This window comes from Pezoporus wallicus, unplaced genomic scaffold, assembly GCF_028554395.1.
Source record: "Pezoporus wallicus isolate ANWC-B61680 ecotype Strahan unplaced genomic scaffold, APGP_CSIRO_Pwel_v1 contig_5007, whole genome shotgun sequence".
Taxonomy (NCBI): Eukaryota; Metazoa; Chordata; class Aves; order Psittaciformes; family Psittacidae; genus Pezoporus; species Pezoporus wallicus.
The window spans coordinates 215779-242034 of record NW_026641606.1 but is presented as its reverse complement, the minus strand read 5'-3'; the positions used below and the strand labels follow the sequence as shown (position 1 = coordinate 242034).

General features: G+C 38.0%; 1 protein-coding gene across 6 annotated transcripts in view; it reads right to left on the bottom strand.

The window, feature by feature from the left end:
* Positions 1 to 2855: 2855 nt before the first annotated feature.
* Positions 2856 to 26256, bottom strand: part of ETV1 (ETS variant transcription factor 1) — a 63057-nt gene continuing 39656 nt past the window's right edge. For 5 of the 6 annotated variants that reach the window (XM_057424588.1, XM_057424587.1, XM_057424590.1 and 2 more), the window contains 5 exons: positions 15674 to 15740; positions 13198 to 13268; positions 9958 to 10127; positions 6155 to 6256; positions 2856 to 3629 (listed from right to left, as the gene is read on the bottom strand). In XM_057424588.1, the coding sequence (XP_057280571.1) occupies positions 3408 to 3629; positions 6155 to 6256; positions 9958 to 10127; positions 13198 to 13268; positions 15674 to 15740 (632 nt within the window). In that variant the 3' untranslated portion in view covers positions 2856 to 3407. The remainder of the gene's footprint in view (positions 3630 to 6154; positions 6257 to 9957; positions 10128 to 13197; positions 13269 to 15673; positions 15741 to 26256) is intronic. The other variant, XM_057424591.1, reaches the window with a different exon arrangement.

Sequence of the window (26256 nt, the reverse complement as noted above, 5' to 3'; positions counted from 1 at the left end):
AGGCTTATGGCTCTCTTATCACGAAAGTCATATCCCTAAAGCAAAATTTGTGCATTGCCAAAACCCTGTACTCTTAACTCTCCCAAATGGATTCTGAGGGGATCTGCCAAGTCCTTATCTAATTTCACTTCCATTCAGCTACTGGTGCAACTGGACTGTCATAGCAGAGGGAACATGAGCACCTATAGCAGTACCACAGTGCGTAAGTCTTGTATGATGCCTCCTGGATTTGCTTCACAGTGGTAGTAACCTGGGTTACTCGCTGCTCTGACCAGCAGAAAGACACATATGCAAACACACACAAGCCAACTCCATTACAGCTCCTCCTAAAAACAGAAGTGAAGGCTGCATCTTCCCTTCACTTGTAGCACAGCTTGAAAACAAACCAAAAAAAAAAAAATCCAACCAACCAAAAGAAAACCCACCATCCACACCCCAGCCCCAAACACCCCACATTCAAATTCAGTAGGATATTAAAATGCCCTGTGAAAACGTGTAAGTGGTCTTAGTCCAAATCAATCTTTCTTTACATCCTCCTCCCTTTTGTCAGTCAAATACAAACCTTTGGCAATCTAATTCCTGGCTATAATTCATATATATACATGCACATGATTGTACATACTCTCACTTATTTTTGGAGTGGTTACATTTTGCAGGAAGCCATTCTAGACACTGGGAACAAACCATCATCTCTTCTTGCACAAGCAAAACCTTACTGCAGGGGCCTCTCCAGTCCAAATGGTCAGGAATCCAATACACAACAATCTTGCAGAAATCAGCTGCCAGATTTATTATTCTACCTGAAAACCCCAAACAAATAAAACAAAAAAACCCAAACAAACAAAAAAGTGGAATAAAAACAGACTTTAAATAAACCTCTTAGGTACATTTTAAAAAGGGTTAATCAGTTCATTGAAAGACTTTTGTATCTTCTGCTGAGATCATGTAATGTTGGTCTGATTGCTTGCTTTGTTCAGTGAGTCACTACCATATACAGATATATATATATTTCTTCTTAAATATTACACATTTGATGCATTTTTTTCCTCTTTTTTTTCTTTTTTTTCCCTTTTTTTTTTTTTCCTTTTTTATCCAACCCCTGTCCCAAATACCCACATCCTGCCACAGGCAAGAGGCGCTCCATGCTGACATTAAAGAACCAAAACCAATCCAAGGACTTTTCATCAAAGCATGTTTCATTTGAACCTTATTTCAATGGAAACCACATCGTTTTAAACAATCTTACTCAACCTCTTCCCTTTCCTTTTTTGCTAATTTTGCAATTTCAGACTTCTGATTCTGGGTTAATCACTGAAAATTTAAGTGCCACTGAGACTTACGGATGACATATTAAGGCATATATACGCTCAAATAAAATATGTTGTCTTATGGATCTGAGTAAATTAAATACCTGCCCAAATGTTTTTTACGCACCTGTGGTTTCTAGTGACCATTTTTAATTAACTGCATATTAAAATATTCATAGCTTAACTGGTGTCTTAACTGACAGAGGATGGAAAATTAACCCACCACCTAAGACTGTCTTTGAAATCTATCCATTATGATGTAAATTATTCTTGTTGTTTTATGGCTATGCATTCATTTTCCTCCAGCTTCTTGGGAATATCGGAAAATGAATTACTCCATGTAACACCTATTTAAATTTCACAAAGAAAAAAAGAAATCAAGAACTTACCCCTTTCCCTCCCTTCAAACTAGGAAATATCATATTTCAGAAAAGGTGCTCATAAATAGTTAAAACTTTCAGGTGTTTGTCAGGGCTTTTTTTTTTTTTTTCTTTTCATTCTACATATATAAGAGTATGTGTGGCTTGTGAACAAGACTACCCCCTCAAAAAAACAATTTAAAAAAAAAACAAGAAAAAAAAAAACCTCAAAATTTAAATTGTCTTCTGAGCATATCTGATCACATTTACGTTTAGTGTCCAAAACAAGTTGATTGGTAACATCAGTGCCAGCACTACAACGTCATACAGCGACTTCATGGTATTGTTTGACAGTTCGTCTAAGCCTCCGTTCCACCGAAAATTACAAAAGGTTCTGCAGAGCTTTCCTTAGCAAGCTGAAGCTTACTAGTCATTTGTGGATGCGCATAAAAGCTGCTTATAGCACAGCTATGGCGTAAGCTATTTTCTAAGCAATAAATGGTTCAAGTCATCTATTTTGTCCTGAAATGCTACCTGTAGTTACAGCATTGCTTATAAATGGTCATAGTAAATTCAGCATCAAAGAGAATATTACAGAAAAAGACAGCAGCAGAAGCATTAGCATTATCTAGTATTTATATATGTTATCAACATAACACAGCAGTAAAAGGTTTAAATGCATATTAATGGGTACCATGTCTAAAAATTACTAAAGTACCTATTTAGTGTATTGGATATTTTTCTCAAGGAGTGCTTGCTGTGTCTAAACAGCATAATTAGATATGTGACTTAGTACAGTTAATTCCTATTGATTAAATAACTTATTTATGTACCAAAGGAAATGGAAGGATAGAAAATGTTTTCTCCCTCCCAATCATGATCCTGTATTTAATGCTGACATGATCATCAGAAAGCCTACCACATGTAATTATTACCCTCAAATGGATCTTGAAAGGTCTAAGCCATAGCATAGTCCATATGTATAGCAACATGGCACCAGATACAGCATGCGGCTTCAAGTCTGAAGTCAGAGACTTTGCTGCTTGGTCACTGTACTTACGGCCACTTGGTCATTAAATAAAGAGTTGTTTGGGGTCATACAACTTTTCCAGGAGTCCATTAAAAAAAAAAAAAAAGGGGGAAAAAGAAAAAAGGAAAAAATAACAAGAAGAAAGTGGGAAAAAAAAAAAACAAACTCTTGAGATATATGTTGTTTTCAGAGGCAAGGTGCAAGGTCTGCCACTGCAAGCTTCTAAATTAAATGCTGTGGTATATGCTTTGCTTCTCTTTTAGAAGTGCAGAAAGACAATTAAGAATGGCAAGAAACAAATGCCCTAGGCATGCTGTGCTGATATCATCAAGTGGTTATTTTGCACAATGAGAATTAACTGTACTACGGATACCCAGAGAGAAAATGTACAATATCTTATGCTGATATGAAACAAAACAGACATGATATAGCTTTTTGTACTTAAAATTTGTATGTTCCCTTCCCAAACTTAAGTAAAAAGCAAACCCACCCTTTTCCTCCTGTTACATAGCATAACATTTAGGTTCCAACCCTCCCCTTTCAAATAAAGTGCGCTGTCCATGGCAGACCATAGGAGTAATGCAACAGGAAAAGCCCCTTTTAGTGTACTATTTAAAAAACAAACTGAAGTCGATTTAGCTTTCCTCTGGGTCTTGTGAAAGAGGAGAAGCCTAAAGGAGGGGGGAAACATCCCCTTCACTGTCACTGTTGTTAATAGACATAGCCTTCGTTATAGGGGTGGGTGTTGCAGCAGCCACCGTCCTGCATGTAGACCATGCTCTCATCAAAGTGGGAGAGAGGCACAGTGTCCTCCTCATTGATGTGGCGCTCCATGTCAGTCTTCAGTAAGGGGCGCTGGTTGTCTGGAAAAGCCATGGAGAAAAGCGCTTCAGGGTCGCAAACAAACTTGTAGACGTATCTTTCTCCAGCCACCTGAGGACAAAAGAAGAGAGAAAAGGTTCAGCGTAAGCCATTGTGGTTTTACAGCTCCAAGTTCAACAGTATTGTGAAGAACCCACCTTCATTATGCAATTAATAAGGCAACAGCAGAACTGGTAAGGCAATGACCTAGTAAGACAACAGGGATCTGCAGAAGCAGACTGTGCAGAGTGCTCTTGATTTTGCCATATGTGATATCCTGTTGGAAGATGGACTAGGTATTCTACTTCTAAACACTTGTTTGCAATCATTTCCTATACTTAACCACAAATGGAACTGTTCTTACTGGAAAATGTAAACAAATTGTCACTATAGTGGCAAAATAAAATGACTAAGTCCAACACGCTGTGTGCAAGTGGAAAAAAGAATCACATTGCATGATAGAGATCTGAATTTCACTTTACATAGATTGATTCATACTTACGTATAAAAGCACTTAAGTTATAGTGCATGCTGATTGTACAGGGACAGTGTAAGCAAATACGTAGGCTAATATGTACTTAGCAATCGCTCATGCAAAGCTGGGACATTTGGATTTGCTTACAGAGGCACAATTTGCCCAAGGATCCTATAGTTTCCCCTTATTCAGAAACAGCACCAAATGTCTGTGCTGCATCTTCCTCAAAGCTAAACCATGATAAAAACAATACAGGTCTTATCAAAAAACCAAACCAAACCAAACCAAAAAATCCAAACAAAAACTAAACCTGCATGCCCATGGTTTATCAAGATTATTTTAAAATAAAGGTTATATTGTCTGCTTCTTGCAATTCTAGCTAGCACAGCATTGGAAGTGAGTGAATGAAGGTGGCAGAAGTGCTGCAAACTTAAATCTAGTCTTATTGGTGGAAAACAGTCTGAATCACCTCCTCAAATTTTCAGCTAATTTAGTCTACAAATAATTTAAAGTTTTAGTAGAGGCTTTATCTGCAGTAGAATTTTTTTTAACAAAGGCATGTCAGCAAGCTTGACAAACTGATGGCTGCATCAGAAACTGGGCATTTGCATTACCTGTTGTCACTTCTAAACTTAAAAGAGGAAATATGCGCATATAAACCTTGCAGTAAAGAAACCCACTGTGAATCTACAACCATCATTACTTTCTAACATATACTAATTGGCCAGATAGGGTGACCCCATGGCAAACCTCAAGCATTGCTATGTTAGAAAAATAAGCATCCAAAATGCCTTTTAAAATGTGTGGTTAATATATTCATGTAGATAGTAAAGTAGTTTAAGAAGTAGTAAGCTAGGTGTCAGAAGAATTTGTAAACTTTCCATATGGAATGAATGCGTGGGTTGGGAAGCATTGTCAGCCTTATGGTATTCCCATCCACACATTTTTCAACCTGTTTCACTCTGCTACTTATTCTTGCCTCTATGCTACCTTTGAACTGTGCCCACGCAACTGTCTACGCAGCTGAGCTGTAACGTGCTACGAGGAACCCCTCTGCCTGAACACTGCCCAGCAAAATCAAGCATTTCTGCTTCTCCTGACCAGACCCAGTCTCCAGTCAACTTTACAGAGACTCAATGCAGTTATGTGACGCGTAAAAATGGATCGGCGCTGTGCAACTGAAGTACCATAAATCAATACCAGGCCAGACTGTTCAAGTTGACTCCTGGATAGTGAAAAAGGAGAGCACTACAACGACTCCATAATCAAAGCAAAAAAAAAATTGTAATAGGCAATTCTAAATGAAGACTTCACAAAACCTACAGGAAAAGTTACCCAGTAACTTGAGCAGAGACCACTGTTTCCATTCAGGGAAATGGCAAGTTCAAACATGTTACTCATCACAGGTCACAAAACTAATATGAAAAGATATGCATCAAGCACAAGGTGTTCATTATGATCTTTGATCACACCTGCCAGTTTTGCAGATGCATCAGAGAGTTCTCCCCTATTGATTTCTCAATCTACATAGTACTACACAGCAAATTTAAAAACATACATGTAAATCAGAAAACCACAGCAGAAGGACGAGTTGAATACTGTCAGCAAGACCAGGCTGTTATATATAAATTATTGTTAACTATTTCTCATAGTTCAGCCTATTATAAAATATTAAATTCCACTTAAAAATGGTATTATTACAACAAAATTGGTAAAATATTAAAGTATTTGGTATGTTAATAGGTATCATTTTTCTCCCCTATCTTGCACTTACCAAAGTACCCAAGTGCTGGGCAGCTGACTGAGATCTGCAAAAGGTTATTCATACCACACTCACTGTTTCCCTTTCCCAGGTGTCAGGAAGCTCTTTTGGATATTTCTGAATATCACCTCTTTCCCTATAATCATTTTGTGCATTGTGTGAACTAAAACCACAGACATTTTTTATATAGAAAAAAAAAAATCTTGATGCATATCCTGGACCTGGTAAGTAAAAAAACTCAGTGTTTGCCTAAATAGATGGAAAACCTGCATAAGCAATGTGGTTACAAGTACTCCTAATAAGCTGAGATGTGGATTAACATGCAACATTGGTGAAATTTAATACAAATTAGCTACTCACCTTTTGCATGATTCCCTTTTCATAATAATAGCGAAGTGATCGGCTAAGTTTATCATAGTTCATAGCTGGCCTATTTTTCTGAATCCCCCAGCGACGTGCAACCTGCCACAAAAATGGATTAGCATTGATTCATTAAATGCATTTAACAATCAGATCTTATAATCAGATACTTTATTTAGGTATGGAAGAAGGGGAACCTTGCAGGTGCAAGGAATAAACACAAGAGAAAAGCTTGCCACGAACTGAATTTCCCACATACTAATATGCTTTTTAATTGGACCCAGAGTCATCCATTAAACTTGAAGGAGACTTACTTATTTGCAAATATGATAGAGGATTTGGGTGGGGGGGTGGATGTTGGCCTTGTGTTTTAATAGAGAAAAACAATGAGAAAATAAAGCCATACAAAGAGATTATAGACAAAAAATATTTACCAAATTCCACCAGAAAACTTTCATAAAAGATGCAATCTGTTCTTTAGGTTGATAATGTGGGCAGTTTTACTATTCCTGTGATTACCTTGCTGTCAGAAGACCAAGTTACACGAAACACACATGCATACACACTTAGTTCATGAACTAATACAGACTGTACTTGGAATGACAGCAATAGTGAGACTAATAGGAGATGCAAGTCTAACACCAACTGCCAGTTTTAAATATTACTTTGGCAAAGAAAGTGATTTACCACAGGAGATGGGTAATCACTCGGAAGAACTATATGGTAGTATGAAAACTGGGACAGAAACTTCATAGTTGCATCTGTATAATTTCCCTTAAAAAATAAGAATAAAAGGGGAGCTGCAAGCAACTCCTGAAGCCACTCCATAGAGAACAATGTAACTTATGATTTCTACTTGCCTTTACACTTCCTGATTTCTCACCAAAGGTAGTTTTGGACAAAGAGACCTTTGGTTTAAAGAGCTTAACTGCTTATTCTCCACCTGAAACTAGAATCGGCTGTTGGTGACATTTCAGTTATTGGCGGTACAAATTACTATCACGTCACCAGAAGGAAAAAAAAGTCAGAACTGATGAACTGTTTTTTATAAACATTTTATAAACATGTTTGATGTGCATATGCATACAGCTCTGGAAAAAGGAGAGAACAGCCAAGCAGCTTCTCTGTAGAGTGCTCTACAAAACCTTCCCACAGGTGTTTGGAGCCTTTTGATGCAAACCACAGACAACATGCAGAACTGAGAATTGAAGGGGACTAAATAACAACAGCAAAATCCATGACTTTGATCTCCGCCTGGACAATAATTTTTAAAATTTCTTTTGAAAGCATTATTTCCTTTCAATGGTGCAGCTTTTCAGGCTTATGTACATTGTCAAGGCCCTGCTAACTCCAGCTATGCTATAGCTGTATTGAAACATACCTCAAATCCTGTCAATTTATTCCAGCTGTAGATTTGGCCTAGATGCATAACCTTGATTTGCCTACTCATCTTTATAACATATGCCTACATCATTCTTTGTTTATCCTACCAAGGTTTTTTTTCTATATTAATCAGAGTCCTAAAAGTCCACAACATGGAAGGCTTGCATGCTAAATCAATACACAGCGAAGACAGCCAACAACAAATTAATGGTTTAGAATATGCGATATTGTGTGGTATTTTGACATCCTTAAATAAGCAAGCAGGTCCAGAAACAGTCTTGGTAAGCAAGTCTTCCTATCCCTGAATGGTACGGAGTAAGACTTCATAAATGCTGTGGAAGGCCTTCAGCTTTCTAGCCTTCCATCCCACCTTCCTGCTGAAGGTTGCTGTCCCTGTGACAAAGCAGCATAAATGGACCTACATCTAATTTTGAGCTCCACAGTCTGCAGTTACCTACTTTCTGAATGAACTATGGTGCTCAAGGAGATGATACATATTCATTTTTGTTGTCACCCATTCTACAAGGGCATAAACCCCCAGAAAGGGATGGGATGGAAAGGTCATGTCATTAACATCATAACCTGCCACAGCTGAACCAACAAGCTCTTTGACTTCCCTTCAATTTACACCTGGCAACCAACAGAAGTGAGCAACTTCCTGCTGGCTATTCTTATTTTAATTGACAGTTGCAGTCAGATCCATGACATTCATATGAAAACAACTTAGGTCCCTTTGTACTCTCTAAGAACATACCAAAGTGAGGCAAGTTTCAAGCAGCCTGCCTCCTCCAGATCTTGGATGCAGTGCTGCTCAGAAACACAAAGCAACTGCTACAGTCAAACAAGCAGATGATCTGGTTAACTTAAATCAGAATATCCAGCTCTTCAGGGAATTACACAATAAGGAAACCTTAGGGGTTTGTTTTGGTACTTTCCATTCCTGAGCTAATAAAATCTATAAAGTTTTTGCACCATCTGCTGGAAACCATTTTTCAATGAAATTCTTCAGTCTTGAAAAACTTTGAACATATGTTACAGACAAAACAAAAATGGGAAAAAATACTGAGAAGGGGGTAAAATTAGATACCTCATTCACTGAGCTCACCTAAAAGCCTTTCCAAAGATTTCACTCTGTTCTGGCCCTGGTCACATGACTAAGAAGACCATGGAGGATGCTAAGGCTGCAGTCTTGCCAGCAAAGTTTTGGTAGGAAATCAACTAAGACTGTTCTGTGGTTAAATCCTCAGATGCACAATGCCAGGATCTGCCACAGTGACTATCACTAGCAGGGGGGATGCACAGACAAATGAAAGCCAGCACACAGGTGCTTCCAGCAACCTCCCCTCTGCTAGACCATGTCAGGAAGGAAATGGCCATCAGCGCTGTTGCTATTCCCAACTTAGGGCTGTTGGCATATGATGTAACTTAAATGCAAGAAAGCTTTCAGACTGCTTATGCCAGCAAATGGATGGCAAACAGCAGAAATAGCTGGTGGAACACACAAGTAGCCTTACACCCCCTAACATTCCTACTCAGCTCTAGCTCAGAGGGGATCATGAAAGACAATTTGCTGCAGTCTCCTCTATTGCTCAAACCTGTCCAAGGTGCCAAAAACTAAACCAGAATGATACTACTTTTTGACAACCCTAATCAAATTAGCCAAATCAGTATTACAATGAAATTCACACACACATGCTTTTCCAACAGTTTCCATGGCTGTTTAGATCACAGGATAGATAATGTAATGTTACCTAGACCAAAAAAGCTTATGTAATAAAATGTGCAATTTATTCCTGTTCATCACACAAGTGAAGTAACTCATGCTTCAGCAAGTGTACATGAATACAAGTAATTTTAGCAAGTCCTTCATGGTTCAGGAGAGCTGTGCATGCACATGGCTGTTTGCAAGCCTAGGATCTAAGCATGCACTAAACAACCTAAGGATACAGATAAGTAGAAAGACTGAAGAAGACTCTAAAAAGAGGAGAGTTTATATAATTTTGATGGGATTTTACTGCCTGACAATCTTAATCTCCTAAAAGTTCTACGTTCCCACAATTTCACATTGAAAAATATTTGGTATTGAAAGACTATTCAGGGACAAGTTGTCAAAGGATTTTGGAACACAGCTATTCATGATGTGGTTCTGATAAATCCAGGCCCCACAATTTATGCCGAGTATTTTGTAACTCCAGCACTTACAGTATTTTTATTATTTTGTGGGACCAGGAATCAAGTTTATGCTTAACCACGACTCTGTCCTAACTGAAATACTTCCCTTGTCGTCCTTTCCCTCATCACCCTTCCAGAGTGCTATGAAGTAAAATATTCAAGAAAAACAAGGCCTAAGTCTGAAGGGGCACTACTACATTTGCAGGATCGGGCAGTGGATGTCAGGGCATGCTGCCTAGCTAACCTACCTCCTCCGGCTCAATCAGCTTGAATTCCATGCCTCGGCCAGTCCATGCTATGAAGTGAGAGTTTGACGGGTCATCAAGAAGAGCTACCAAGAACTGCCACAGCTGAAGCGAGCCTCGCCGTTGATACGTAGGTCCCTCACGGTACATGCCTGGCTCCTGTTTGACATCACCTACACAGAATAGCAACAATGTTCCATGAGCAATGTGCAAAATGCATCAGCACTCTGCTCATCAGATAAACCAGCAAAGCAATCACTGGGGTTAATAAAACGGAGGGAAAGGATTCTTATTACCCAGACACCCACAAATGCAACATTCCCCTACCTGCTGTTAAACACTCTTAAAATAACATATTAAAACACCAAAAAGTACCTAAATTCAGTCATGATTTATGGAAGTCTCCCTAAGCCTATCCCTATTTATTTCAGATACATGCAAGTCTTGCCTGCAAACCATTTTGCAACATCCCCTATCTGCAACTATTTTTGTAAGCAACTCTGATGTCTTAAGAACTGCATTTGTGTACTACACTTTGCACAAGCCCCAGTTTTGGAAATGCAATGTATGCCTCATAAAGCTGCAAAACCCTATTGAGAGAAACTTCTTTTGCATGCAAACGCTTCAAAGGAAAATTTGACGAAGTATTTGACTTGGACTTAAACAGCATGTGCTTTATGTATAGGTATGCAAATCCTGCAGATATGCGAGTTCCTCTGTGGCATACTGGACTTGCATATAAGCACACATTGCTTTTACTCATATCTACATACTAGATTACCATTCATCTTGAAAAGCAGTAAGTTAATTTTTCTAAAATTTCAAGTTCAGAGGAAGCTTTTAAAAAACAATCATATTCTGCTAGCTGTTCCACAAACTGCCAATGAAAAACCATCCTTCTACATCCATACTATGTCTCTGCTGTTTTTCAATCATATTCATACTAAACAACTCATACAAACAAAAACCATCTGAAAAGTCTGATGCTGAAGCAGAGAGTACTTTTTTTTCTACACACTTTGACAGGAATTCATGATATGCTGGAAAAAACCCTCATTTCAACTATTAGAACAGCAACACACACCCCCCCACCACTCCCCCCAATAAGCAGTGTGACCTGTTTAATACGGAATACCACAACTTCACATTTGACCACGACATTAGAATGCTCTGATGGCCATTAAGGAACAGCTTCGTGTGGTGAAAGAAGGAATAATAATATTAAAAATGGAGCACTTCCTTTTGTAATCAGGAAAGAAAATTGAGTCAATAGCTGTGGAAAACTAATAAATCAACACTAAGCTTTGTGGTTTATGTGAGGCTCAAGTTCCAGTCCTGAAAGGCCTTCAATGACAGAATTTTTTTAATGATAGCTGAGCAATGCACAAATAGCAGGTGCTGTATTTCAGAGGATCAGATTCTTTGCCTGCGCTGATCTTCGATTTCAAATGAAGCAGCTGAGAATCTGCTTCTGAAACATCAAGACTACTCAAGAACTTATTCCACTTTTGCTTTACTGGCCAAAACATGATGATACATCTGCTATTTTTTCGTCAAAAGTCTTCTTGCTACTAGTATAAACACAACTATTTGTAACACAACATCTGTCTTCTAGAGTACAAGGTGTTCTCTCAATGGATGGTCATAGAAGCTAGCAGCAGACTACTTACTTTGCAAGCACTCAGATATTTCCAAACATTCATTTCTTTATTTTACTTTATTTTTATTGCTTTTCCATTTTCATTACCTTCCCTATACAAAACCCAAACAAACAAAAAGGATTTTCAAGACAGACATAGACAAAATGCTACTCCTGGAGAGTTTTAACTTCTTGCAGTACAAAATCTGATCCCATTCCCATAAATGTTAATTATGAATTTTCCACCGGTACTGAAAAAAGATCGGGTCCACAGTCATTTCTGGGGGAGGAAAAAAGCTGACATGATGCGCTTTAAAAAGGAAAACTAAAACCTAAAACAAAACCAACATACATCCCAAAGCCAGAGTATAAAGTAGACATTCAATAAAACACCCTTTCAGTGAATGTGTCAATCCAGTGACAACGCAATACCGGATTGAGCAATCTTCAATTAGGTATAGCGGTATTTAAAATCCTTTATTTATTTCTTTCTATTCCTTTGCTATTCTTGTAACCCTGACATGCACATCATATCTCCATTTGAGGAATGTGTAATTCTTCAGCTTACTTTCATTCTGGAGTCTCCCATTCTTCAGCAAACACAACAAATGCTGCTAGTCACACAGCAGTTTTTTAATCCATATAAGTGTTTCTCAGGGAAAAACAAACAAAATAAAGCAGGACAAAAACCCCAAGAGTTTTCCAGCTCTACTTTTAGCTATGGTCAGAGAGCTGTTCACAAGTTTATCAGCAAGTATCTAATCTTTCCTGCTAAAATAAATAAAGCTGGACAGATATATACTAACAAAAAGAAGTCGATCTATCAAATTGAAGTAATTGGTCTCCAAATTACTTCCCAAAGTTGCAGACTAACAGAGTCACTGGCAAGAAATACCGAGTTCATCTCCTTTGTCTATAATGAAATATTTCTGAAATCTACTGAGTTACACCAGGAAACTGATTTTACATCAGAGTAATTGAGGATAATTTGGGCCATTTATTTTAATTGACCTCAGAATCCCTCTTGAAAAAAAAAAAAATCTGTTGTAATGGATAGTATTGTGAAAAGATCATTGATTTGTTATCAATCCCACTGAAAAATAAAACACTAGTAAAATGTTTAACCTAGTGCAAATACATTGACACAAACACAAAAATGCCCTATACACTCACTATTCATCACTTCACAGACAGTGAGACAAGAAGCTTAATTCTCAGTAAAACCAAAGCTGCTTCTTTCTGTGATGTTTTGTTAATTGTAAGAACGGCTTTCATTAAATCTCAAACAACAAGTGGTATGTGATCATCAGTGCAATGGAAATCCTGCTATTACTTCACAACAGTGCAGGAACTGAGCTCCTCTGCCACAATCTGGATATAGCACCTTTTGCTGGCAAAAGTCGAACAACATCCTATTGAAGAGAAGACTTTGGTTTCCAGAGACAAAGGTCAGCTTTGGTTGGGCGCACTGCAAATAGTGTGTTAAGGAATCCTAAACTGGAATGTTACCAAGGTTTTTTGATCAGCAACAGAGAAAAGTCCCTCATCTCTTCCTTTTTCATCTCCCCACACAAGAAAAAGAGAGAGAGGTGTGTCATACATACCATCAAACTTCTCTGGAACAACGCAAGTGTCATCATAAAACTGCCTAGGTCCTTTTTCATACATACAGCCTGTAAGTTAAAGAAAGAGAGGTGTTTATATAAAAGATGCATGGAGAAAGAAATCACAGGCTTAATGCCAGAGGGAACACTAAGTCACAGAGGAATCAGATTAATATCCCACATCCTTTACACACCGCCCAATCGCAACATTTTGGCCACAGTACAGGGGTGTTTAATTAATGTGCACATTCCCAAAAGACTGTTAATCTCCACCTGCAAAAATGAAAAAGCACCCATTTTTCTCTATGATTTATTCCAAAATGTTTGTTTTGTTTCCTGTTTGAACTAGCATGGCTTTGACTTTTAACCACTAGTTCCTGCGGGTCTTCTCCCTGCAAGACTAAGAAAGTCCTATTTGGTATTTCCTCCTCACACTCACAGAAGTCACACCCTGTCTCGATGTTTATTCCAATTAAGATTACTCTGTAAAATTTAATTTGTTGTTAAAAGACACTCTCTGCAACCCTGCATTCTTTCTAGCACTCTCTTCAGTACATGCTCTCACTTTTCAGTATTATTTTAATGCTTTGGTTAACCAGAACTGTACTGCATGCGAGTTTTCAGCCTTATCAGTGCTACTTAGCAAGACAAAACATCTCCTCCTCTCCTGCCACCCTATGACCCTCCTTTTGGCTGTGCAAATATTACAGAAGGCTTTTCTGCCATATGGTTGCAATGTTTGGTTGGGCTGGTTTCCCACTGTGAAGCCGAGGAGGAGGCCCATCTCAAAATCATTTTTTCCAGTATACTGTTTCCTGGTTCCATAGGCCTGGTCTACATTCAAGCATATTAAAAAAACATCTTGTTTAATGTGCCCAGATTACCAAACAATTCAAACTGCTTTGTGTGACTGCCCTGTCCTGCCCGTTATTTACCACTCTGCCTATCTCTGTGCCATAAAGTTATCTATTAACTTTGTTCCCTATCTTTACTGAAAATGTTGAATAGCAACACTCCTGATATCAATTCCTACAGAACTATAATAGAAACAATCCATTCAGAGATGATTGCCCAGTGACAGCCACTTTTAGATCTGTCAGTTGGCCAGGTCTTAATGTATTTAATGTGTACTTTATTGATACCGTTTTGTGCTAACTTCTTAATCAGAATGTAATGCAGTGGCAAACTGAATGCCATAAAAAGTCTAAGTATACGATACAAGTATACCAATCAAATGTTTAATCTCAGCAAAGAGTAGAATCGGATCTGACATGACCTTTATTCCATAAAATCATGCTGACTGATCTCCAAATACAAAACCCAAATATTTATCAAACATCACTGCTTTTTCTATGTCATTCATAACATTTTTACCACCACCCAGGAGTGCATAACATGGCTAAGACAGGGGAAAAACAATCCATGCTGTGATTGAAACTCAAACCTGTTGACCTTAGACCTGCAGTTTGTGGATCTTTCCCTGATGTCTTTCACCTCCCTTATCAAACTTCTATACTTCATGTAATTTCATACACCAAGACTCTTAGAAACTTCCATCCCCTGTTTCACCCTCCTTGTTAAACACTACTTTGTATTTTTACTTCTGCCTTTATTCCACTCCAGAAGCAGCTGGGCTTTTAGCCAGATTTGTTATCTTTCCAGTTGTGAATGAAGTCTTAGTAGAGAACCCTGATTCATACATCTGTCTGAATTCTCATCAATCTGAAAACCAATTCCCCTCATGTTTGTGAAATTTGCCCCATGGAAGAAAAACAAACAAACCTTAAACAAGCAAACAAAAAATCCTATATTGGCAAGGAAGACACACCAAAGCAGGGGAGTGGAGGGTACCACTTCTCTTTCAGTAGTTATTTTTAATTAGTTCTGTTGGCCTTTTGATTTTTAATACATATAAAGCGCTTTTAACTCAGAATTATTAATTTTGACAGTGATATCAGCTCTGCCCTACTGAAGTCACTGACAATTTTGATATGTATCACATGGCTGCACAATATGGGCCTAAGCAGCACCAAAACACTGCAAAAATCGTAACAGAAGGAAAAGCCAAAAACTGTCACTGAATTTGAAGTATAAAATGGATTACTTAACGTTAACTGAGCCTGTCACACCACTAGCCTGGAAAATATCACTTGACCAGAATGGGTGAAATGGACAAATTTTTAAGTGCCTGTTCCTTTCAACTGCTAGAAGCCTTGAAAAGCAGAATAAGTAAATTGAGTATGAGTAAATATGAGTAAATTTATAAAAAAAGTGCTTCTACCCTGATCAACCTGTGGCACTAGAAGAAGCATCAAAAAAATAACAGTTCACCAGAAACTCAAAACTGGGAAGGGAAGAAAGATGATGCGAGTCTTCCCAGCAGCAGAATTAAACCAATGAACCCCAAATCCCTCCAGGCTTTTTAATTTTTTACATTTCTCTCATACAAAAGCAATACATAATAGAAAACTTAACTTCTGTTCTGTTTGGGTGAGCCAGGAAGCCTTCTTGCCTCATGTAAATGGAATGGCAGCTAGGCACTTCTGAAAGAAGACGAGAATACTAATCAAAAGACTGTCTGTAATTAAAAGTGTGCAGGTTATCAATGAGACAGGCTGCAGGCAGAAGAGCAACAGAAAGGATGCAAGTTACAGCACAGGGAAACCTGTCAACACACAGTCAGCATTTCAGAGCAGCATGCACAAGGCATGGCAGAGGAGGAAATCATAATGGGAGGATCACAGATCCCATCTAATTTTGGCACTTGAACTCGAACCTTTACTGTAATCAACATTGATAAAAGCTGACTCCCATGACAATTACATTTTAGACCATTCACAGACCAAAAAACCCATAGAAGACTACTATTTTAAACCCTATACTTGTGTTTCTATGTAACTAATGTGACTTAACATTTTTAATCAATTACACAGAAAAGGCTGCCTGTCACTGGAGACTTACAAACTCTACATTAATGTAAGGAACGTCAGAGGGACTTTTGCGTAGGATATTGATTTTTAGAATCTGTTTAAGAATTTAAAGGGTTAATGAAATTTTCTGCTGTTTCTAAGTATTTAATCTAGGAATTCAGATGCATCTGTTTTACCCTCCACTCGTACACCCTTAAACAAAAAAAAGGCACACACCCCCAAAAAAATTACTGTGCACATTCTGAGTAACACAGATATTTGCCATTCCCCACCTTTACTAAAATCTGCAAGAATAATTAGAAAAAACAAACAGAACTAATGAAAATTGTGTACTTTAAATGTCCTTCCATTTTTAACCCATGTCTTGCACTGTATCCAAGTAGCCACATCCTGTGCACTGGGACTTGCAAACAGAAATATGCCATAAATGTTTGCTCTTCTAGACTGCATTTAAAACACTTCTTGGATATCAGGAGTCCTGCTTAACAAAGTCTATTTGATCTTGTGATAAACTCCTACCCTAGGCTATGCAATCTGTTACCAGTAACTTGTAACTCTTAAAGAGATGCAAACAGAGGTCGAAAGAGCAGATGCTATTTTTCCAACACTGCCTACAGACTCTTTCAGACTGTGATTCCAAATTTCACTGTTCACTGACTGGTGATGAGTATCAAAGATCTGGCAGGATAAGTAAATGAGGTTTTACACTGACTTCACAAAACAAGTGAAACACGGGGCAGTAATAATAAGTTTCCTCTAACAGTCCATGGTCTCTCTTCCACATCTGTGCTAAACTCTTCATTACCTCCTCTCTCGATGAAACGCCCAGTGCCTGCCTCCTCAGGCCCCGAGAATCTCTAACGTCTCAGGCAGCTATTCTAAGCAACCACAGGAATAAGTGATTCAGTGATCATGCGAGTCAAGTATAGCTCTGTAGACTAGAAGTCAAGGCTATTAAGTAGTGGTTCACCTGCAAGGAATCACTCATGTTAACAAGTAGATTGAATGTTAAGGAGAATGGAAAAATCTACGTAAAAAAAGAGGAAGTCGTAGAACTGAAACAGATGCTACTTTCTATTTTAGGTAAAAAAATCACTAGTATTGGCAGCAAAACCCTTTTTGACTCATGAACTCCACTCTTGCAAAGTGATACAGCAGAGTACCCAGAATAAAGAATTAGGCACACATCCACGAAGTTATGCTCTTAGCCAATTTGGGGTTTCATCTCCCATGCTTCTAAGTCAATTATAATTAACATCTGGAGTCTTTTTAAGGCAAGCATTGTTTGTACCAACATTACTTAATCTTCTGGTTAGCTTGTGCTTAAACAGCCCACAGAGGACTGAAAAATACAGCAAGGAAGAGTTTATTTCTAGTAAAGTAACTACAGCCTTGTTATCCTAAAGTGCTATCAGTTAATTTATGACTATCAGAGTGGGTCAGACTCTAATCAAATTGTAGAAACATTTCCAAAGTGATTATTCAATCAAATGACTAACATGGTTAATTAGGAGCCATAAACATTGCTCTGAAGTTCATCAAAGTAATGACTTGACCAGAAAAATTACTGCTAATTAAATTGCCTGCTGCTTTCATTTCTACCTTATCTAATAAAAAGTCCAACCAATGAAATTTAGCATTGCAGTTTTAAATTGTACTAAATGCTTGACTAAGACCCAGAAGTATTTTTACAAGCTAAGCGGAGCTACTTCAAAAGAAAACATTTTAGTGCAGAAATTACAGAGCAATTAGATGTTTTCTTCTCCTTAAAGCATTGTTTTAAGACAGCAAATGAGATAGAAGTAGGCATAAAATACATCCAGGGCAGCATTCGAGTGTTTGAGGTGAGTGATTCTATCACCTTTTAGTAAATTTTAGTCTTTGAAAAAACATGTGCCTGGATTAAGGACACAAAAGAAGCTTACTTCAGGCTTTTAATGAAGTAATTCACATTTTAAGGTTACATTATCTCAAGAACAGCAGAGTCTCTTTAAGAAAAGAAAAAACCCAACTCTAACTAAAAACATGGACACATAAAAAAATTATTTATCTTTCTTTATTAATTTGAAATACTAAGGGGTCATTCTTCATTGCTTCTCTTGTTAACAGCAACACAGCAGTCATCTTAAAACAATTAATATGTACTTATATCATGTTGATTTGAAAATATCTTTCCCCAGTAGGCGTTGTTTTAAAATTATGTGTAATCTAGACATTGCAGAAATGTCTTCTCATCTGGGACTGTCACAGAGACAAATACTGGAGGTAAGCTCTCCTGTGCCTTAATGAAAATACATCCAAGCAGAAAAAGCCCAAACAGACTTCCTCAGGACAAGAAAAATCAGCTACTGAATTTAGCAGGCACAGGTTCTAGGTTTCATTATTGAGTAAGACCGTTGAGGGGTCCCTTGGTAAGGAAGTATTTCATATTATCGTATCAGAATTTAAAGGGTTAGGTTGTCTTAGCCCTGTAAAACTCAAAGTGGGTAATGAATCTTTAAATCCTCTTTTCCGCTTGTGTTTCAGAAATAAGGACCAAGTTTCAGACCCACAATCACACCCTGCAGAGAGACAAGCAGAATTTCAGTTCACATCCCTAGACAGGCAAGACACAGGGAAGACGAAGCTTCTGCAGGCAGAGGGATGAAGTGACTGTCTTCTGAATGAAGCAAAGTAAAGCAGGAACTGGTAACCTGAACCAGTTTCTGACCTTACATAGCATTCCTAACTGAAGGACATGTTGTTACGTTACACTCTACCTCTGAATTACTTTTTAGTTCACTTTATCAACATCATCTGAAGATTTGGAGGCCCAAGGTATTGCATTACATATGTGCACGTGCAGAGAGAGGGACTGGGAGATCGAGGCTTAGAAGGTGTGCACAATGTGAAACAGGGTGGGTGAAGAAATCACTGCCTAGCCTCGCTATCTACGTGGCAGCTCAGGTGAATGCAACAGTGCACTGGTGAGTGACTGCCTTATGCAGTGAGCCTGCTAACAAGTCGCCCAAATTCACCAAACACCTCATGTGAAAATTTGCCTACTTCCCTACAGGTATAAAAACAAAGTGATGAGTTTTTCCATTTATATAAACAGGCTTAAACATGTTGTGCCACTTGTCTTCCTACAAGCAAGAAACACAGAATATAATACATGCAGATTCTTTCCTTTTGTGCTACAAGGCACAGAAGGGCATGCCCAAACCCCTCAGATAGCTTGGACCCACCTAGCTCCCACTGAAGTTACAGGGGTGAAAATTGTCACTATCATCTCTAAAAATCAATCTAAAAAATAAGTATTATTTTCCCAATTCATTATGCCATTTAAAACATTCAGAATGGAAGGTTTTGTTCATCATTTTGTCTGTCACCAGTCTTCATACCAGCAATTAGGGGAAAAGAAAAATAATCTATGAGAATGTGCACTCATAGATATACACAAAAAAAAGCCCTAGATAAGTAAGATTTGTTTAGTTTAATTTCCTACATCTCACTTGACAAAAACCTACCGGAGAACTACATTTGGCCCCACCACCTCGCGTCCAAGTGGAATTATTACACACATACAGAAAAAAAAAAAAAAAAAAAAAAGCCAAAACCTTAAGCAAACAGCTTCCTTTCCACAACTTTGGTTTTTAGATCTATGACAACATCTAATGCATTTTCTGAGACCAGATGTCAACAGCCTGTCTAGGCGATGTGTAACTTTCTATGTAGCAGAACAGGAAAACAAAGGCTCATACATTCAGCTCCGAATTGAAATTCCACATGGAAGTGATCTTTTGAGCATACTTTAAAATCATGCATTTGCTTTTATTAACCTCAGTAACTGTAAAATGTATTTTAAACATCGCTTCCCTTTGAATTCAACAAAAGACAGCAGTATTTTCTCTCTTCCTTGCTCCTTTTGTTGGTAATCCTACTGCAAAAATGTCTGTGTTGCTTTTTCTCCCCCGTCCCATCCCCTGCCTGTAAAATCGAAGTTGGACAAACACTGCACGGCTGAAGTGACATATTTGAATGGAATTCAGACCAACCAGTTCCTGTTTATGTTTCTGATTTGAGAATGTAGCCTTCTCATTCACTATACATTAGAAACACACTAAGGCCATAAATGGTGTCGGGTTTCAGGCAGGCAGGGCCAAGGAGCATTAATCATTACTTTAAGGCAACTGGCAACAGCAGCAGCTGAGGGAACACTACACCCTTTAGCTCCGCATAAATGGACATTCCAGGGTTTGGTGTGTGTGTGTTGGTTGTGTTTCCTTTTTTTTTTCCCTTCAGCATCCATTTTATGAATGAAACTTCAGGCTGCACAGAGTCCATTCATATAAAAGCTAGGCTCACAGGGCTCAGTCTCCTGGGATCAATCGGTCTTGGGTAAGGCTGATCTGACTGGTTTAAGGCAGGCTTCAGCCTTCCATTACTGATTTAAAATGCAGCCTGTGTCCATTTGACCTGCGTTAATGCACAAAGAGTAAATCCAGACTGTGCTCTCAATCCTCAAATCAAATCATTAGCCAGTGCCACTTACTGTAACTGTAGATTTAGAGGATATTTATCCATTTCTTTGAAAAACAGGGACTGCAGAACAATTTTTCAGATTGTATTGTCTGCTTTGAAAGGCAACATAGATGCATGGTCTCCTGCCTGTATGTTCACATTAATTTGGTATTCATGTTTTCCTTTGTTTGTTAAGACAGTATTACAAAATTAACTCTATTGTAATGACAGATTTCTTTCAGACAGAATTAGCAGATACAGGAAACCAGCTAATGGAAGCAAGTGAAAAGTTAAAATTCTGTGTTTCACATCAATTTTCTGAAGCCCAGGTTTCCCAAGTTTCCCCCTCAGACGCACTGATTTTCCACTGTCATATCATCAACAGCAGATTTGTGTTTTAAGGGCAAGTACAAAGTACAGTGCAGCTCAACTCCTGAACAGAATTCATGCTCATTCACTGAAGCAACACAGCAAAGGCAAGTTCTTGAAACATGAGGGTGAAGTATTTTAAACCACAGAAGTGAGACTTGGGAAAACTGCAAAACCAAAAACAAGGAGGGACTTCTTAAACCTACTCAACTCCAGAGCAAACCTCTACTCCTTCTCCCCTTCTGCCTTTATGCAGCCGGATTTTAATTGAGAACAATTGTACCACTTTGTAATTACTTCTTGTAAAAGAATTTCTTTAGGGCCATAAGGAGATGCAGTTTCGAAATGTGCATACTGAAGCACCGTATCCAGTAACAGGATAGTCGGCTCTGTTTCACAGAGTGTTTTATAAAACTATGCTCAAAAATAATGCAAATATCTGCAGACTGACAACAAAACCAAACCAAAACAAAAAAAAAGGAAAACCTAGAGAGAATTTGAGTATAAGATTAAACAGCTGGAGGATTTAGGAAGCAAGATCTCAACGAGTCACACAGACAGACGAAGAGTATACATGCAAATTGTCTACAGAGATTTAGAGGTGGTATGTTAATACCAAGGAATTGTTTACGATGAGCCAAAGAAGTGTAGCTATGAGCAAGGGAATGGAACTGATCAAAGGGAAAATTTAGGCTTACGATCAAGAAATATTTCTTAACTGTGAAGTCTATTAGTCTGTGAAATAATCTTCCAGGGGAATAACTGTAGTAATAATACTTAGCATATTTTCAAAGCACTGTAAAAATTAGCTAATATAATTAAAGATAGCAGTAGAAGCACCATGAGTTGTGCCTTTAAATACTGCACTGGTCAATGCACTAGAGAATATCCTGGAAAAAGCAATCCTGCACTGATGATGACAGATAAGATTTCCTTTTTTTCCCTTCATATTACCACCTTCAAATGTGTAAACCTTGCTTCCAAGAAGTATAATGGAATATCAAATTGTTGTTTAAAAAAAGGAAAGAAAAAAAAACAAGGCAATCTGCAAATAAATGTACTCCCAAGAATTTTTTTTTCCCTTGAAATCTTAATTTAAACATTCTCTCACACTGTTCTGAAACTTCATAAATTTAAGGACATGTGAGCCAATTTCTAGGGAAGAAGGTACTACTATGGATCGTTTTCCACATTAACTCTCAGTGATTTTCTTTTCAAAAACCACATTAGGAATTTGAAAGCAGTCTTGCTTTTTATTCTGTTCCCAGTCATTTGGTAAATAAACATTTATAACATGGATGGCAGAATGCCAACAACATCCTACACCTGTAAAAGCAAACTCAGGAAGGGTTAAGAAGTGTCATTATTACAACTTCCTGTGCAACTTTGATACAACCCCTTTGTTGCAAATGAATTATGATACAGCCTTTTGCTTTGGCACTCTTGTCTCTTGAGCGCACAGGTCAGAACTGTCTGGGGAAGAGAGCACCATGCTGTAAACAGCTTTGCAGGTGGAGCACCTGCTTCATTTGTTACAGAGGCTGGAAGTTGTGTACCTAATGAGGCAGAACACTTGAAGAAAGGAAAAGATGACCTGAAGATTAATACAGCTGAATGGTCAATTTTAGGCCCCAACAAAGCCCATTCCGTCTCCAACAAAGTTTTCCAAAGCAGTCACGATGCTTCTGCCAATTTTTCCTATTATGTATTTCTTATTTTTGCAGTGCTTACACAGGGACCCTAATCTTCAAATAAAGTCCTTAGGAGCTGAGCTTTGAACATATGTAATACATAATGTTCTTCAGAAATTATCCAGTCCTAACTGGGTACCCAAAATAAACAGGTATATATATCTCTGATGTATCTCTCTGCCTCCGCTCATCTCTTTTAACAGAGGGGCAGTTCCCCATCCATTCTCACATGCCAACGCAAGGTATTTATTGCTTGTGAAGCCTCAGGAATTTAAGGGATGAACAACTCAGAAAGCAAGACACTAATAATCCTGTTTGGATAATTAATTCTTTAAGTGATGCAACTAGTATTTTGGAAGTTAACTAACTTTGGAAGTGATACAGACAGAATTCAAATTTTCTAAGGTCCATTCAAGCATATTAACCGTGAGGCTACCCTGAAATACAACTGTGAGAAAAACCCTGCTAATGCCTCTATCCTGCTCATGAATGACTGAGCAGGTTAGAGGCATTATCTGTTGTGATCTGGATTTCAACAGACAGATTTCTGGCAACCAGTAATAAGTATATGCAAGCAACAATTCCTCCTCTACTTACCTCTAACACCACTGTGTGACAAATTTTGAAGTACCCAAAGACATGCTCACTAAAGAACTTTCCAACCAAAATAACTATTTCAACTGGTCAAATTAAAATATGATATAAACTCAATAATTTAAGATGTCATTTTAAAACTAGATCTTTAATATTAATTGATACGTGCATAGCTAGAGTCCTACCTTAGTCTATCTCAAATGCACTACATTAAGAAGGGAAGATCAAGCCTGAAAAGAACCTGCATAAAAATAAAGCCCAGAATAGATGGGGTATCTCAAGTTTGGCCTTTTTGTTTAAGTACCTGATTACATGAATTGAATTCTAGAAGTGCTAACTGTACAAAAATGCCCACTATTAGCCCTTCTAAACAAAGATCTTGGGAAGCCTCATTAATGATGCAAAATCTTAAAGCACTCCATGTCTCTGGCTACATCTTTGTGCTCAAAGTTGCCAGATATAGCATCAAGTACTAAATACATCCAACTGGCAGCCTTGGGGGAAAAAAAAAAAAAAAGAGTACATGGCAGAAAACAAAGTCTGATTGAACATGTATGATGCCCTGTGACTTCTAGAAGTGTGGATGTATAAGGAGGAGCTTCTACTCTGTTGACATTTTTCTTTTTCCATTATCTCAAACATTCTGCAATAGAAATTGCATACCTGCAATTACAATTACAACTAATTGATCTGCCATTTCCCATGTCATAATTAATGTCATGTTTTAATAGAGTTATAATCATCCCATAATAATGTTTTTCATTCACCAGCTTCCCACAAAGTATAAAAGTATAGTGCACAAAAGCAATGAACTTTTATGAGGCTCTTCCAGAAACATCCCAAAAGGAACATCTTGGTGTACTGCAATGAACTTTTTAAATATGTTTCTATATTCTTAGTTGAGCTGCAATAAAATACCATGCAAAAAAAGACTTTTAACTCTGGCATTCCTCCTTCCCTGAACATCCACAGGTGAAAAACGAAATCAATGATTCAGTGACAAATACATTATGTTTCCTAAGGGGTTATTTAACATACTCTTAGCAAAGATGGAAAATGATGGTTTCTAGAGAACAGATGGTAACAAAACAAAATATCAACAGACCACAGTTGTTGACTGCAATTTATGGAGTGTACAGATGTGTCAACTTAAATGCAGATATTCTGAGGCCAATAAAAGTACTTCCTGATACCAACAGATTAATTTTTCATGACCACTGGTTACACAGCTATTACATTTTTAAAAACTAATTATTCATCTACAAAAGAAACAACCATTTTACTTGAACATCATTACTATAAAGTGGAATGCTGATCTTGCTGGCACATAAAAAAAAAGGGAAAAAGAAAGATATGACAGGATTGGATGCAAGTTTGCACATCTTCCTTTGGGAATAAAATTTCCTATTTTTACATAAAAAATATCCCAAAGAAAGATGAACCAGGCAACCCAGACTTAAAGAAATAGTATGCAAGAAGAAGATCCCACTTCCTAGCCGAATGTGAAGCAGGCTTACAAAAGGGCCTTTTTTCACCCTTTAATTTAGCAGGATAAGTAACAGTGCTAGTGAAGGTTGCAAGGAACTGGCAGTGCCTGAAGCTGCAGTCCCCTATTTATTATCTATTGCCACATTAACTAGGCAGACAGTTTCTCCCATGCTGTTCTGTAAGATTAAAGACAACACAACTGCCAAAGACATGTATTTCAGAACCTTCATCAATAAATGGGTGGAGGTCTAGATCTGATCCTTGTAATCTGAACTCATTTTCATATTGTCTTATATTTCAGCTTGGAAAAATATCTCACCCAAGCCCCTCCGTGTATTGGCCTAACTCAAATTGCCTAAAGATTGGTTCTTTGCTTATCAAGAATAAGACAGGAGAAAGCAGCTCTACTTTCCGAATTCCCCTGTCCTAACATAGAAATCAGCTCTAAAACCAGAACTTTATATTAACGATACCACAAAACAGCCCACCACATAGAAAATGCTAGGTTAGCTACAGAAAATACAACAAAAGCCAGTCCTAGCTTTATCAAATTGCAAGATAGTCTATCACCGGCTAAACTTTCAACGGAGACCTCAACTCAGCTACCATTTGCCTTTGGCAAATTAATGGCAAAAACATCTAGGCAGAGACTGAACCAGCAGGAAAGCACTGCAGGTACTGCAAACCCAGAGGAAGAGTCAGACTGAAGTGAAACAGTACCACCCCTTCTCCCTACCCAACTCAGCATACAAGTGCACAAAAGTAAGGTACCCTCCTCCAGAAGCACAGTAAGGACTCACAGCGATCCCTCCCTTTCAACTGTACAACTTACACAGAGCAGGAAAGAGGTAAAGACTGAACAGATGCTGCAGAAATCACTTACACCAAAACTGAAAAACATGTTTTGACTGCATTTTCTTTGCTCCATACTGATCGACGGTTTACCCCACCTAGCCCACTCCATGCTGTTATAATCTCAGCTTCTCTCCATGCCACCATTCCAGCTTTCTTTTCCTTGTTACTTGGTACTCGTTCCCTAATTCTCTTTCTCTTTTCCCAAGTATAATATCAACATTATGTTTAAATTGTGGCAAACATTTACAATGTTATTCCCTTGATTTATGCTTTTATCCTTTCTATCACTTATCTTTTCTATTTTGACCAGAAGCTATTAAGAGCAGGCTCTGCCACTGCCTCCTCTGCTTTATACTGTCCATAGAGCAATAAGGCTCGATTCCAGTTGCCACAATCATAATAAACATTATTAACAGCAACAGCGTATTCTCTACATCAGCAACCTGGCATCACAGATTATGTACCTCCACAAAACACAGCAGTATGCACAAACTGAGAAGCTGACACCAATTTGGCTGATTCTTCTCCCTCATTGGTTTTATAGCTGTATAAACCCCACTTCAGCGGAGTTACTCCTGATTTAAAGTAGTGCAAGCAAGAAGAGAAAGAGTCCTCTATTTCTGGCAGAC